At 46.1% G+C, this 16,123-nt stretch overlaps 1 protein-coding gene across 1 annotated transcript in view; it reads right to left on the bottom strand.

Moving 5' to 3' along the window:
• IGSF21 (immunoglobin superfamily member 21) overlaps positions 1–12,613 on the bottom strand; it is a 426,138-nt gene extending 413,525 nt beyond the window's left edge. Inside the window, exon 1 of the mRNA XM_018558175.1 lies at positions 12,340–12,613. Within this exon, the coding sequence (XP_018413677.1) occupies positions 12,340–12,403 (64 nt within the window). The 5' untranslated portion in view covers positions 12,404–12,613. The remainder of the gene's footprint in view (positions 1–12,339) is intronic.
• Between the last annotated feature and the right edge of the window lie 3,510 nt (positions 12,614–16,123).

A 16,123-nucleotide genomic window follows, 5' to 3' on the forward strand; every position in this document is an offset into this window, starting at 1 on the left:
CAACCCAACAATGATGTCTTATCTGCTCCCTCTTGGTCCGTCACATATGCCATTGAATATGTTTTTATATATCTGAGAAGAGCAAAAATGTTAGCCTTGTCGGAGCCGTCCTATGCTCACTTCCTGTGTTATCTCAAGGAATCTAATTAGCCCTCCTACAGTGGTCTCACAAAGGGGTGTTCAGGGGGGTGCGGCCGGCACCCGAGTGACACCATTGCAGGGGTGACACCCAAAATAACTGGCAGTCATTGTGGTGTCACCCCCTCTAAAAAAGTCGGGCACGTCATGTATCGGGGTGACAACGCTGCCCATTCTGCATAGATGTCGCACACCGGCGTTGTCACCCCGATACGTGAAGTGTAAAAACAACAGCTCCACTGGCAGGATCAACAGGCAATAAAACTTGTTACAGGCACTCTGTTTTAATGATACTCCCAGACCGCACCGTATATGCAAATGTTTATTTTGCCCGCTGAATATTTATCCATGGACGTTATTAAAGCCGATCCTATATAGATCAGTTTATTAATATATCATAAACCTACGTACACGGCGGCCTCATAAGAGCGAAATAAAATTACCCCCCCCCCATGCGGCATTTCTCATCTTCCCCTCATTGCATTCATTATCCTAATCATTTTACGTGTTATTACTTATTCACCAAGAGAGGAATTAGCGCACCACTGGAGCTAACTAGCCAATTAACCCCTTTGCTGCCAGGTTCCATTTGCGAAAGGGTCACCCGGCGCCGCCGCCGTCGCTCTCCGAATAATTATCGCGACTAGTTATTAGCCCGCAATTAACAGGCTCGATGGATTAATTACCGTCGGCAGCAGGTTACCGTAGATCTCACCCCGGAGATAATTTCGGCAACCAGCGATGAAATTTTTTGCTCAATCTAAAATCAGGCAGCGGGCCTGCGGATGACAGAGGACGGCCGCCGCATCAGCCTGCGAGATCAAGGTGCGTCAGCCACGCGCCCCGGTGACTCACCGCGCGCAAAACACAACAGCGGCGAAAAACTTGTTGCGAAAGTCAGCTGCTATTTTCCATAATTAATGGAGAGAGCTATTTTTAGGATTTCCGTGCATCTTGATGAGAAGTCCCTGGCAAGGTGTCTCACAGACGGCACGCGTCTTTTCTTTGAACTAAAATTAAATCCGCTTTATCTTCAACCACGCGCTAAGGACTCGTGCGCGTTGGCGGCGTAACGCCTGCGTGCATTGCACCGCATTGCGGCAGCCGTGGAGCGCTGCGAGCGTGCCGCGCATCAAACCTCACGAGGGTTATAAAGTTCAATTTCCCACCTACAGCACATTAGGTAGCTTTGAAATGCAGATATTAGGAGCCGAATGATTGATTGAGACGTTTCTCTACATTATTGTGTGTTGACAAGGACAGCAACAGCGCCTTTTCCTTAACATAGTCAACAAGTCACGAAGCGAATTGATTGTCAATTGTGAAACCTTTCCTACCAAAACACACACACTATATGGGCATAAGTATGTGGGCAACCTAACCCTCACACCTTCCAATATGGGCAACCTGACCATCTCACCTTCCAATATGGGCAACCTGACCATCTCACCTTCCAATATGGGCAACCTGACCATCACACCTTCAAATATGGGCAACCTGACCATCACACCTTCAAATATGGGCAACCTGACCATCACACTTTCCAATATGGGCAACCTGACCATCACACCTTCCAATACAGGCAACTTGACCATCACACCTTCCAATATGGGCAAACGTATGTGGGTAACTTGACCATCATGCCTTCCAATATGGGCAACCTGACCATCACACCTTCCAATATGGGCAACTTGACCATCACACCTTCCAATATGGGCAACTTGACCATCACACCTTCCAATATGGGCAAATGTATGTGGGTAACCTGACCATCACACCTTCTAATATGGGCAAAAGTATGTGGGTAACCTGACCGTCACACCTTCCAATATGGGCAAAAGTATGTGGGTAACCTGACCATCACACCTTCCAATATGGGCAATCTGGATTGACTTGTTACCTGGAATTGTTTCTAAATAATGCCCATATTTCAGCTTTGCATCTGGCTGTAATTTATCAATAGGCCCGGGAGTTCTGCCTTAAGCCATGGCAAAAAAAAACCAGAAACCCATGGAGAGAAAATACAAAGTGTGAGACTACAAGCGGGCCCAACATCTGTTTGCTCTGTGGCACCGTCCGCTAGCGGCTGCAGTACGCCGTTTCAGAAGGCTGAACATTAACGGGAAAAAAAACAATCCCCGCCGTCTCAAAGATTATCGAGAACCAACAGAATGATGTAACTTTAATTTGCACTTAAAAACACCAACCAAAAGTAATTCTCAAATGAAAGGAAATAAAAAGCGTCTATTGGATTATAATGGTTTGCAAGCAGCTGTAAAATTATAAAAAGTAAAAAAAGACAGAGACGACGCGCAAACTACCAGGAGAGAAAACATACGGCGACGCAGTCACAGGTGATGTGATTTGAGGCAGCGGAGAACGGACGGCTCTCATCTCTGTTCTTTTGAGTGTTCTATGGTTCTCACTCCCACCAATCACATGCAAAACTTTCTTCTTGTCATTTGAAAAATCAGCCAAAAAGGTAGATGGTGGTGGAGCGTCATATCACCTTCCCAACATCTTGAATGTCTTGTTGACTTTCTACACGAGAGACCTCAGCTCCACCTTGTTTTTGCCATATTCATAATTAAAAGGAGAACTATGGGGTCAGGGCTTTTCCCCATAGTTCTCCTCAGGGTAACGGGAGGACACAAACTAGCGTCCTCCCGTCACCCAAAGCTCAGTACACCGCGAGCTACAGCTCTCTATATACTGAGACGCCGCAGCCAGAACGGATCCCGACAATTATGTCTGGATCCGCCCAGCTGCGTGATTGACAGCAGGCCCTGCCTATCTAGAGACAGAGCCAGCTGTGCCCGCCCCCTTCCCCCGTCCGTTCCGCCAGTCAGCGCTGGAGGATCGGACAGGGGAGGGGAGAATCCAGTCCCTCCCCTGTCACGGCTCTCTGCCGCCACAGGATCGAGAAGTGAGCGAGCGACTGTATGTGTTCGCTCACCTCCCGATCTACTGAGCCGACCCGTGACCGTTTAATTGTCACAGGTCGGCTCAGATTATGAGGCTGAGTGAAAATCGCCTCATAATTCTCCTTTAAGGGTGCTCTCTTCCTGTTGTAGTTTCCATTTGTTTTCCATTGTAGAGGATGGAGCAAAGTGGCTCAAACTGCCGATGGTGCAAAGAAATCTCTCAATGGGAACTCCTGTTGCAGTGACAATGGTCAGCAGGGGGAACTTTTTCTGCTGTTGGGGAGATTTTGCCTTGCATTCTGCTGTGTATATGTAACAGAAGCACACCCCCGCCCCCCCTTCACACCTGAGGCTTGCGTTGCACTTTTTCAATCGCTCAACACGCTGGATCCTATTGCTTTGAAATGTCACGTACCTGTCTGATCAGCACCTGTTCAGGCTTGGAACCTGGGTCTTTGGCGTGGAAGTGCACAGGCCATTCAGCCACAGGAAGAACTTGGTTTCTGCTGCAAGTGTTTTGTACTCAGCATCTCTACTTATGAACATTTTGGCTCCACCTGCTAAACCGGCTGTAGAAGATCTCCAATTATCTCAGGCTTTAAATACCGGACACTTCCTGTGCTCCGAGCCCCTTGATTTGGGTTAGTTTCCTGTGTGAGCTACGTCTGTGTTGTATGCTGGATTTACACCTCAAATCTTGCCCGTTTCCTGACCATTCTTCTGCCTCCCGATTTTGTACCTTGCTGCCCGTTCGTGTCAAGTCCTCTGCCTTCTTCCCGACTACTCTCCTGGATCCCGACTTTGTACCTCTCCGCCAGACTGTTGCCGACCCTGCCTGCCTGACCACGTCTACGCCTTATCCTCAGCCAAAGATCCACTTCAAACTCAGCCTACCACAGGTGCGTTTCAGTGCATTCACACCAGAGCATTCTGTCGCTTGTAGCTCGAAAACTGCTTCTCTTGGGCTAAATCACGTGTTTCTGGCCCCACAGACTTCAATGGGAGTGCCTAAAAAATGCATATAACGCGCATTTTTCACCTAACAACCATCTCCTGCTCCTAGTAACTAGCTTTCCATTGAGTAAAACTAAAATGCGTAAGGCTGAAAAGTGGGCAAAATAATTAATTAAAATTGCCTGAAAGTGTAAATGGGGGCTAAGTGAGGGGAAGTCTGCCCACTACAGACTCAGAAAGCAATAAAGGCTGACGGGCGACTCTGACACATCTCCACATCATCCAAATGTAAAAAGAATATGTCTGGAGTTTCCACTTTAAATAATTTATAAACCCGATGCTCCATAACTAGATTCTGCCGCTTCCTAATTCTATCCTAACTTAAAGTGATTGGGGGGGAGAAAAAAAAAGTTTCAAAACTACTGGAAGCAGAGAATTAGTGGGAAGAGAGTCTAATAGTGTTTTATAGCCTTAAGGAAGCACGGGGCAAGCTTCTGAATGGATAATGTCACTTAATAACGGTGTCCCAGTTTTTCAAATACCGTCTTCACATTAGAAGCTTGCTATTCAGCCCCTGGCTTCCAGTCCTTTGTCAATAAAGGTGTCAAAGCGCGTTCCATTATGTATAGTAAAAGTGGGGGGATCTAATAATATGCAGTGTGTGTGTATATATGGGTAAGAATGTGGTGAAGCTTGCATGTAATTATATATATAACAACGAGGAAACGAGGCGGTAGCGGAGGGAGCAGAGCCGCATAAGCCGATGCCTCCTCTATAGCGCCGGCTCCTGTCACAGAGTGGATAACAAATGCACTCCCCGCCTGTGAGGAATCCATAGTGAAAGTGCATTTCGCTCATTCTGGCCAGCGGTTGGTTACCAAATTACTCTTAGAAAGGTACGGCGCCCCTGAGTGCCCTGATCACCATATTCTTAACTTTGCCATTTTGGATTATTTAATTTGGATTTGCGTTAACTTTGGATTGTTGTACATTAAAAGAAATATAAGACCTACCCCAAAAATAAGACCTAGCGTGTTTTTTGGAGCCTAAAGGCAGTGTGTTATTTTCGGGGAAACACGGTATATATACACACATACACAGGGCCGGATTTCCCACAAGGCCACCGAGGCCCGGCCTCAGGGCAGCAGGGGGCACTGGGGCAACAGGGAGTAGAGGGGCGGCAGCAGGGGTGTAGAATTCCTATCTCCCTCAGACATGCAGTTCCGTGCTCCAGGCAGGTAGGTTTTTTTTTCTACATTTAGCCCTGCTTTGGGCAAGCAGGGCTAAATGTAGAGCAGGAGAGCCGCTATTCGTACAAGTGATCTCTGTGATGACGCCAAGATCACTTGTATGCAGCCTGCAGGTCTGCCCCCCCCCCTCCCCGCCACCCAAGCAATGTAAACACTGAGATGGGAGAGCTGAACTCTCAGCCTTTCCCATCTCAGCTGCCACAGGAGTTCCAGCGCAGCGCTGCGTTAGAACTCCTGTATTGGAGGTGACAGATTCGATAAAGAGAACCTGACACCTCCAAATGCTATCACACATGGAGCTTGTAAGCCCCTGTGTGATAGCAATAAAGTTAAGTGAAAAAATTAAATAAAATTTATAAAAAATAATAAAATAAATACAAATTTAAAAAAAAAGAAATAATAATATTAAAAAGATAAAAAAGTTATAAAAATTAGTAAAAAAGATTTTAAAAAATAAAAAGTAAAAGATGGTAAGATAACTAAAAATTAAAAAAGTAAAAAAATAAGTGAAAATGAAAAAGGGATAAAAGAGTAAATACAAACTTAATACAGTGGACTCTGCCACCCCCAAATAACAGACCTACCGAGTTTTGCTTTCAAAGGGTAGGAATGTGCATCAGATCAATTCTTGGGTAAAGTCGTTGAACAATTAATTCCAAGCTTCGCAAATATAAAGTAACAATCTTCTTAAAGGAGAACTAAGAGATGAGTGATTTCCACTCACCTCATAGTTCTAGCCGACCTGTGACAATGAGACTGTCACAGGTCGGCTCAGTAGATCGGGAGGTGAGTGAACACATACCGGCGTTCGCTCACCTCTCGATCCTGTCACGGCTCTCTGACTGGCGGAACAGACGGGGGAGGGGGCGGGTACAGCTGGCTCTGCCTCTAGATAGGCAGAGCCAGCTGTCACTCACGCAGCTGGGCGGATCCCGACATCTACGTCGGGATCTGCTCCGGCTGCGGCGTCTCAGTATACCGCGAGCTGTAGCTCGCGGTATACTGAGCTTGGGTAACGTGGAGGACGCTAGTTTGTGTCCTCCCGTTACCCTAAAGAGAACTATGGGGAAAAACACTGACCCCATAGTTCTCCTTTAAGAGCTCAGGAACAAAAAATACTGATTGTATGAACGCAAAAAGCAGCCAGTCTAGAAATGCTTTCAGTAAATCATATTTCCATTTCATCTGCTCTGGATCACACTGGGCCTAGCGAACATGGAGGACAAATCACCAGCTAGTGAATATACTGTACCTCAAAAATGACAGCCAGCACCCCAATTATGAATTTTGGAAATGTAAACAACTAGAGCTACTCTAATTTTTTTTTTTTTTTGTACAAATGTACTTCGGCTCGTAAAACTGACAAATTTCTGTAAGGCCAATTTTCTTCAACATGGATATTGAGTTTGCAGGACTCTGGTGGTCGGAGATACACACAGGAAATCCTATAAGTATATGATGGTCCGAATCTCTACACACAAAAAATCATCTATAATGTGCAATAAAAATAACTAAAGAATTCAAAGAGAATTATACCTTCATTACGACCCTGCGGGAGAATGCAAATGTAAATATGGCTGCTTCTCATCTAGGAAAGTCTGACCAGTGAACAGGTGGCAGATCAGTGATGGCTCTCCTCACTAAGAAATAGATGGGCAGTGTTCTTAGTGATGTCACCGGTCTCTACTGAACGGATAGGCTGCATTCTCAGTGATGTCATCGGTCTCTAGTGAACGGATAGGCTGCATTCTCAGTGATGTCACCGGTCTCTAGTGAATGGATAGGCTGCATTCTCAGTGATGTCATCGGTCTATAATAAATAGAAAGGCTGTGTTATCAGTGGTGTCTCTGGCCTCTAGTTAAAGGATAAGCTGTGTTCTCAGTGCTGCCAGTGGTCTTAGAAACATGGTCAGGCTGCATTGCCCTTGATATTTCTGGTCTCTAAAAAAATGGATTCATGTTTTCTTTTAAAGCTTACCAAATGTGCTACATAAACTGCGCACAGAGGGTAGACCCGTTACGATGCAAAGAGAATTAAACTAGCACTTAACAAGAGTGTAATTCTCTTCAAAACAATCAGAAAAGATAAACAAAGCCGGCTTTTAAGTGGCTACACATTTCCATCCATCTTATGTTACAAAAGACAGGATACACCGACTCCTCTGGTATGCTATACACAAAAAAAAAAAACACACTCATTGCAACAAATACATTTCCCAGCACAAATGAGAGTCGGTGTATAGGAAATGCATGTGACACAGCAGCTGCAAAACTTACAACAATACCAAGAGAGCCACCAACAGGCAGAAGAGAAGAGGAAACATCTCTGATATAAGCAAACCTAGAAGTACAAAAGCTGCTGAGTGCACACTGCGGGATTGTGAATACAACCTGCGTGCTGAACATTGATCAAATACATTGTATAATAATAAAAACTATGTTCCATCTCCAGTACGTTCCATTTTGCCGGTAATAAATCCCCTGATTAAGCTGGCAGGCTGGCTTCAGCTGAATAAAGCCGGAAATGTTTTCCAGTGAGACAGATGACCTACGCTGAGGAGGACACTGAAGATGACCATAATGTGACAGTAATATCATGCAGGTATACAATGTAGAAGGAGAAAAGGGTCATGAGAATCAGAATACAAATGGTGTCCTCACACGTGGACCATATAAAATTACCTCAAATGTGAAGATATACAAACATATTAAAGAAAACCCGTCATAAACATACAACATGGAAGCTGCCCATTGCTTAAAAGAATTCTAGTTAACTGGGTGCCATATTAATGCTCTATGGGTCAATATTTTTGGCATCACTGATCCAGAACAAGCAAGGCAAGAGTTATGACTTCACTGGCTACATAATTGTTTCGGGTTAATGACTCTGAAACATATTTAAAGCGTAACTAAACAGAAAAGGTTGTGAGCTGGGAAGTACTTTTCTTTTTTCATACCTCTATGGGTTGAACTTGATGGACATGTGTCTGTTTTCAACCTGACCAACTATGTAACTATGTAGCTAGGTTTTCAAACTTACCTGCTTGCTCGCAATCTTTGTTAGAAGGTACATAGAAGTGCGCATGCCAGGCTATTCCGACTGGTGAAAGCATTGCCATTTCCTAGCAGAATTGATACTTCCCCCAACCCCTTCTGCCTACAGCACTTTTCTATTGGCCATTAAGGCAGTCAACCATAGTGCTGGGCAAACAAGAATGAATGGAGGAGGCACGAGGGAGCAGAGAATCTTCAACACTGACAAGAATGGTCAGAACTTTGCTAGATCAGAAAGGCCCCATATCCGGCACAGCAGGTGCTTTTTATTGTTCAAGGGATACAGTCATTGCACTTTCGCTTTAAAAAGTGGCTACTAACCTATCTTCCCAGCATCCAAAACTTCAGCAGTAGCAGGTAACCTAAAGATGAACTCCAGGCACAAAAACCTTCCATTAAATATATTACTAGCCACTACTATTATACTACTATTATATATTTCTAGCCATTAATATGCACCAAATGCCTTGGCAAACCCAAATAATGCCATGTGAACATAGCAGTGATATCATCACTGTGCTGTAGATAGCCTGTGCAGAGAGAAGAAATGTGGGAGGGGCTCGGCAGGCCCCACCCACTACAGGCTGTAGAAAACTACAGGAGGGGGGCAGAGACAAGACTAGTCACCCTGCACAAGGAAAGAGAGCAGCAGTGAGTGGTCTTTAAAAGAGACCAATCACCCTACACAAGGAGAGCAGCAGTGCCTGATCTGTATTACAGGAGGGAGCCGAGACAAGACCACTCACCCTGCACAAGGAGAGAGCAGCAGTGACCGGTCTTTATTACAGGAAGCTCCAAGTCTCAAACTAGGTTACTGCACAGATCTGGAAGAAATACACAAAGCTCACCGAGATTGAAGGAAGAATACATATAGATCTTATGAGAACAGTATTTGCTTTCCATGGAGTTCAGCTTTAGAAGTGGTAGTTTTAGAACACTGACGTCTGCAGCTGTCAGACAAAAATTATTTGGAAACACAGGCTGATCTGACTGAACCAATGCAAACATTGAAAACATCAACAAAAGAAAGTAAAACAAACAATCTGATACAAACTGATTTCTTAGTTCCATGCAAAGTATGCAAGTATGCATAACAAAGGGCCCCATACCTATAGGCATAGAAAAGATCTACTTCAGAATAATTTCATACACCAAGCTCAGTGTTCTATGTTCTATTTATAGAATCTCTCCCACGACCAGTCACAAACCCCCCTACAAGAATTCTTCATCTGGTCACTCACTCTTGCTCAGCTTTTAAGGGCTTTTTTTTTTTTTTTAAAGATATTTCCACCGTGGGCCCTGGGTAAGGTCATTAAAATAAACCCTCATTCAGGGTACAGTAACAGGTCTCTGTGCACTTCCCACACACAATGTGCTGTAGATTCCAATACGCTGACTAGTGCACACTCACACACAAAAAAAAATCAATTTACTGTATCTCAGAACTACATCTTATAAAAACTCACTAAAAAGGTACTACCGCTGCAAAGCTCAGCTGAGATAAGCCACCACAATATTCAACCTTGAAATATTCATTATGTAGCTGCCTGCTTTTAAAACACTGTGATAAGACACAGCGATATAATGTCACACTGCTTTTAAGCTGCTGTATTAGCCAAGCATCTGTATTGCTGGTCATACACTTCTGTGCTGTACACACATCAATGTCCACGACAGTAGAAAATCTAGAAGGAACTGACAGCAAGGAAGAGAGAGAGAGAAGGGATATTTGGGAGACGAGCAATGGAGGGATTAAACAAAGCAAACCAAAATTGTATTAATGTTTAGGAGGGGGGGATAAGGGAGACATAGAAGATGGCAGAGGAAGAGACGTGATCTGGTACAGGGAGAGAAGGACAGAGAGAGAGAGAGGAGTCCACAAAGAAGAAATTGTTCACAGTGGGCAAGACAGAGACAGAAACTGAGCGGGAATGACAGAAGCACAGCTTCCAGCTACATGAAGTGCATATACTGTCACACAGCACATCCCGACAGTGAAAATGAGGGTAAAGGTGGAGATTTCCTTTAAAGTCAACCTGTCATGAGCACACAAGAAGCAAACTGACATAGGAGTGTGAGAGAAGGTACCACAAGCCAACTGTACATACTAAAGCCATATCAAAAATCCTCCTCTGCTTGTCAAGCCATAGACTGTATGCACGCTGCATATCATGATACACACGGTCTATACACTACACATTGTAAAAGAAGCTATAGACACAATGCATGTTGTGGAGACTATGTGTACACTTTCATACCATAAGAAAGAACCTATAAACACGGCATACTGTTGAAGGACTCAAACAGCAATGCATATTGCCCAAGCACATTGCACATACATCATAGGAGACAAATTCTAATGCACTACTACATAATGGGGGGGGGGGGGGATTGATACCCCAAACATTAAGTATATTGCAGTACCATGACAGGATCGAGGTAAATACACAGTGATATATGCAGTGAGTACAATATGTTAGCGAAAGAAGGCTTTCTATAAACTAGTCTCGTAACAGATGGAGGATAATTTCATTATCCAGACACTGAGAGCACCTGCAAACATCAAAATAAGTCTTGGTGGGAACAATCAAGTATGGCATGACTGTGTTAGCAGACAGAGGATTCCTATCCCTCACCCATGGGGGTCCATGCTATAAATTCCAATATCATAACAGAGACAGTACAAGAGAATTACAACCCATTCACGGATACTTTCCACATTCCCATATTATGAGGCAGTAACACAACCCTACAATGCGTGCTACATCCTAGCAGAGTCTTCAAAACTACATTAGCATGACAGCCGATTAATACTCCAAGTGGGGCTCATTCAAACTAGGAGCGCTGCATGTAAAGCATGAAATAAACAAATGCATGTACTTATATAAAACATTTAATTATTTAATCTAGCTGTGTTCACACCAGTGTGCTGCATTGACGTGCGACTGCAACCCTGTCCAGCCTGCTGTATGTTTTATGAATTGATTGGCATTTGCCAAATCTGGTTTTAGATGAAAAGGAGTCATTCACAGCGTGTGTACCAACATGTCAAAACTGCATCTAAAACATACCTGGGCATTAAAGGGTGCCAAAAAGGTTAAAGTTACACATTTAAGAGTTATAATAAATAAAGCCTAGGACTATTAAAAAAGAGACAGAATACTGGTTTTGGAAAACTATACATTGTCACAGCAATAGGCAACCTTTTACAGGTCAGAGTACTACATATATATACACACACACACACACACACACACACAGACAGAATTTGCACACACTATCCTAGTTTATCTATACAATCCTGTGCACAGAGCACATCCCACTCTCACAGTGCATGGTGTTGGATCAGATAGTGAAAAGCTGAATATTTGGGATTAGGAGTCCATAACACAACGACTCCAATGTCTGTACTGAGAATAATACAGCACCGGGCACCAGCGGTGATATATACCCACAACGTGCCCTCTATACATGGCACAGGAACCTGGCATGGGATCGGTCATTAGGAATTGTCGGTTCGTCTTTACACTGATCCTCAGAAACTGGGAGAGGGAGAGAGAGATTTAGAGAGAGAGAGAGAGATTTAGAGAGAGAGAGAAGGAAGCCGAATGACACAGAGAACGTGCGAATCCTGACATCTGGGAGAATCTTCAGTAAAATCACACAAGTAGATGATAGAATGTGGTGCTGAGACTGGGGGATGAGAGCAGAGAGGAGGATGTGACACGGACAGGATGCTGATCGTTCTATCAGAGATACATTGTAACATGTAAAAAAGAACACAGAGCGTCCACAGCATGGGAAAGTCTGAGCGCTGTGCAGAGTCCGAGGATGACACACACACACACACACAGAGGACATACATGACAGGCAGAGGATGGCACTGGCGGGCATTATAGGGCAGATGAAGATTTATGGCTGGCACGGCGAGTTATTCAGAGGAATGAATGCGGAATCCATAGCACAGTAAGGAGTTAATAACAAGTAAAACTAGCGGATCTATGGAGGTGGCCACTTACCTAGAGCCAGGTGCAGGAGGGAAAACAGCAAGACGCTGACCCCGGGGCAGCTCATCATTCCCATGCCGACCCCGGTACCTCCATCTGTTTCACACGCCTGGGTGCAAGCCGGGGATGCCCGGAGCCCGGCGCTGATGCGGGCACATCGCCTGCAGGAGCCCCCCCTCCGGGCGGGTGAGGAGGAGAGCGCTGGCCGGGTGTAGGAGCCTGTCCTCGGCGGCTCTGTCCCTCACTGCCTGCAGCAGCCACAGCCTGGCATCAAATGGCTCTCCCAGACGCTCATTGGCTCCCTCCTCCTCCAATTCACCCAGCCCCTCCTTCATCCAGTGCTCTCTTCTCCTGTTCCACCACTTTACTCAGCCGCTGTGTCTACTGGAGTGCCCACTCCTCTCTCTTCACCCAGATCCCTTACATCAAGGAGTGCCCACTCCTCCCTCTTCACCCAGATTCATATATCCTGGAGTGCCCACTCCTCTGCGTCACCCAGATGCCCTATATCATAGAGTACCCACTCATCTCTCCTTACCCAGATCTCCTATATCCTAGAGTACCCACTCCTCTGCCTCACCCAGATGCCCTATATCCTGGAGTGCCCACTCATCTCGCTTCACCCAGATCTCCTATATCCTAGAGTACCCACTCCTCTGCGTCACCCAGATGCCCTATATCCTGGAGGAGTGCCCACTCATCTCGCTTCACCCAGATCTCCTATATCCTAGAGTACCCACTCCTCTGCGTCACCCAGATGCCCTATATCCTGGAGTGCCCACTCATCTCTCTTCACCCAGATCTCCTATATCCTAGAGTACCCACTCCTCTGCGTCACCCAGATGCCCTATATCCCGGAGTGCCCACTCATCTCTCTTCACCCAGATGCCCTATATCCTGGAGTGCCCACTCCTCTCTCTTCACCCAGATTCATATATCCTGGAGTGCCCACTCCTCTGCTTCACCCAGCCCCTCCTTCATCCAGTGCTCTCTTCTCCTGTTCCACCACTTTACTCAGCCCCTGTGTCTACTGGAGTGCCCACTCCTCTCTCTTCACCCAGATCCCCTATATCATGGAGTACCCACTCCTCTGCTTCACCCAGATTCCCTACATCCTGGAGTGCCCACTCATCTCTCTTCACCCAGATCCCCTATATCCTGGAGTACCAACTCCTCTGCTTCACCCAGATGCCCTATATCCTGGAGTGCCCACTCCTCTGCTTCACCCAGATTCCCTACATCATGGAGTAACCACTCCTCTGCTTAACTCAGATCCACCCTGTCTCCTGGAGTACCAACTAAGCTCTTTCCATCCAGATTCCTTACATCCTAGAGTGCCCACATCTCTCCTTACCAGCATCCCCTGTATCCTGGAGTGCCCACTCCTCTCTCTTCACCCAGATCTCCTGTGTCTCCTGAAGTGCCAACTCAGCTCTCTCCATCCAGATCCCCTACATCCCGGAGTGCCCACTTCTCTCTTCACCTGCATCCCCTATGTCCTGGAGTTCCCATTCCTCTCTGTTCACCTAGATCTCCGGTGTCTCCTGGAATGCACACTCCCCTCTCTTCACCCACATCCCCTCTGTCTACTGGGATTGCCCACTCCTCCCTCTTAACCCAGATCCCTACTGACTCCTGGAATTCCCACTCCACTCTTCATCCTAGTTCTCTCAGTCTCCTGGAGTTCTCATTCCTCTCCACATGTTACCCAGATCCCCTTTATCCTACAGTGCCCACTATTCTCCCTTTACTTAACATATCCCCTCCATCTAGTGTTCTCTTACCCTATTCCACCACTTTACTCAGCCCCTGCATCTCCTAGAGTGCTCACTACTCTCTTTTAACCAAGATTCCCAGCCTCCTGAAGTTCCCTCTCTTCCCTACAGTTAATAAAGCTCTCATCTGTCTCCAGGGAGTTTACACTTCTCTCTCTTCACCCACATCCACATTGTCTCCTGGAGTGCCCACTCTCTACCCATTATCCAGATTCCCTGTATTGGAGTGCCCATACACTTCATCCAGTGCTTCCTTCTCCTGCTCCTCCACTTCACCCAACCTCCGTGTCTCCTGGAATTCCCACTCCACTCCTCACCCAGATCTACTATAACCTGGAGTGACCACTCACCTCCCTTTACCCAGATCCACTATAACCTAGAGTGCCCACTCATCTCCCTTTACCCAGTTCCACTATAACCTGGAGTGACCACTCACCTCCCTTTACCCAGATCCACTATAACCTGGAGTGCCCACTCCTCTCTCTTTACCCAGAACCACTATAACCTAGAGTGCCCACTCATCTCCCTTTACCCAGTTCCACTATAACCTGGAGTGACCACTCATCTCCCTTTACACAGATCCACTATAACCTGGAGTGACCACTCATCTCCCTTTACACAGATCCACTATAACCTGGAGTGACCACTCATCTCCCTTTACACAGATCCACTATAACCTGGAGTGACCACTCATCTCCCTTTACACAGATCCACTATAACCTGGAGTGACCACTCATCTCCCTTTACACAGATCCACTATAACCTGGAGTGACCACTCATCTCCCTTTACACAGATCCACTATAACCTAGAGTGCCCACCCCGCTCCCTTTACCCAGATCCACTATAACCTGGAGTGCCCACTCATCTCCCTTTACCCAGTTCCACTATAACCTGGAGTGACCACTCATCTCCCTTTACCCAGTTCCACTATAACCTGGAGTGACCACTCATCTCCCTTTACACAGATCCACTATAACCTGGAGTGACCACTCATGTCCCTTTACCCAGTTCCACTATAACCTGGAGTGACCACTCATCTCCCTTTACACAGATCCACTATAACCTGGAGTGACCACTCATCTCCCTTTACACAGATCCACTATAACCTGGAGTGCCCACCCCTCTCTCTTTACCCAGAACCACTATAACCTGGAGTGCCCACTCATCTCCCTTTACCCAGTTCCACTATAACCTGGAGTGACCACTCATCTCCCTTTACCCAGTTCCACTATAACCTGGAGTGACCACTCATCTCCCTTTACCCAGTTCCACTATAACCTGGAGTGACCACTCATCTCCCTTTACCCAGATCCACTATAACCTGGAGTGACCACTCATCTCCCTTTACCCAGTTCCACTATAACCTGGAGTGACCACTCATCTCCCTTTACCCAGTTCCACTATAACCTGGAGTGACCACTCATCTCCCTTTACCCAGTTCCACTATAACCTGGAGTGACCACTCATCTCCCTTTACCCAGTTCCACTATAACCTGGAGTGACCACTCATCTCCCTTTACCCAGTTCCACTATAACCTGGAGTGACCACTCATCTCCCTTTACCCAGTTCCACTATAACCTGGAGTGACCACTCATCTCCCTTTACCCAGTTCCACTATAACCTGGAGTGACCACTCATCTCCCTTTACCCAGTTCCACTATAACCTGGAGTGACCACTCATCTCCCTTTACCCAGAACCACTATAACCTAGAGTGCCCACTCATCTCCCTTTACACAGATCCACTATAACCTGGAGTGACCACTCATCTCCCTTTACACAGATCCACTATAACCTAGAGTGCCCACCCCTCTCTCTTTACCCAGATCCACTATAACCTGGAGTGCCCACCCCTCTCTCTTTACCCAGACCCCCTGCATCTTCTGGAGTGCCCACTCCTCTGTCTAACCTATCTAACCTAAGGCCAGTCAAACAAAATGTGATATTTCAGCTACAGGCATAGTCTTTTGGGTTGATGTATCTACTGGCTTGCTATGACTCACAAAGGGGTTCAACTTCAG

This window comes from Nanorana parkeri, unplaced genomic scaffold (genome assembly GCF_000935625.1).
Source record: "Nanorana parkeri isolate BGI_ZX_2015 unplaced genomic scaffold, ASM93562v1 scaffold323, whole genome shotgun sequence".
In the NCBI taxonomy this organism is placed as follows: domain Eukaryota; kingdom Metazoa; phylum Chordata; class Amphibia; order Anura; family Dicroglossidae; genus Nanorana; species Nanorana parkeri.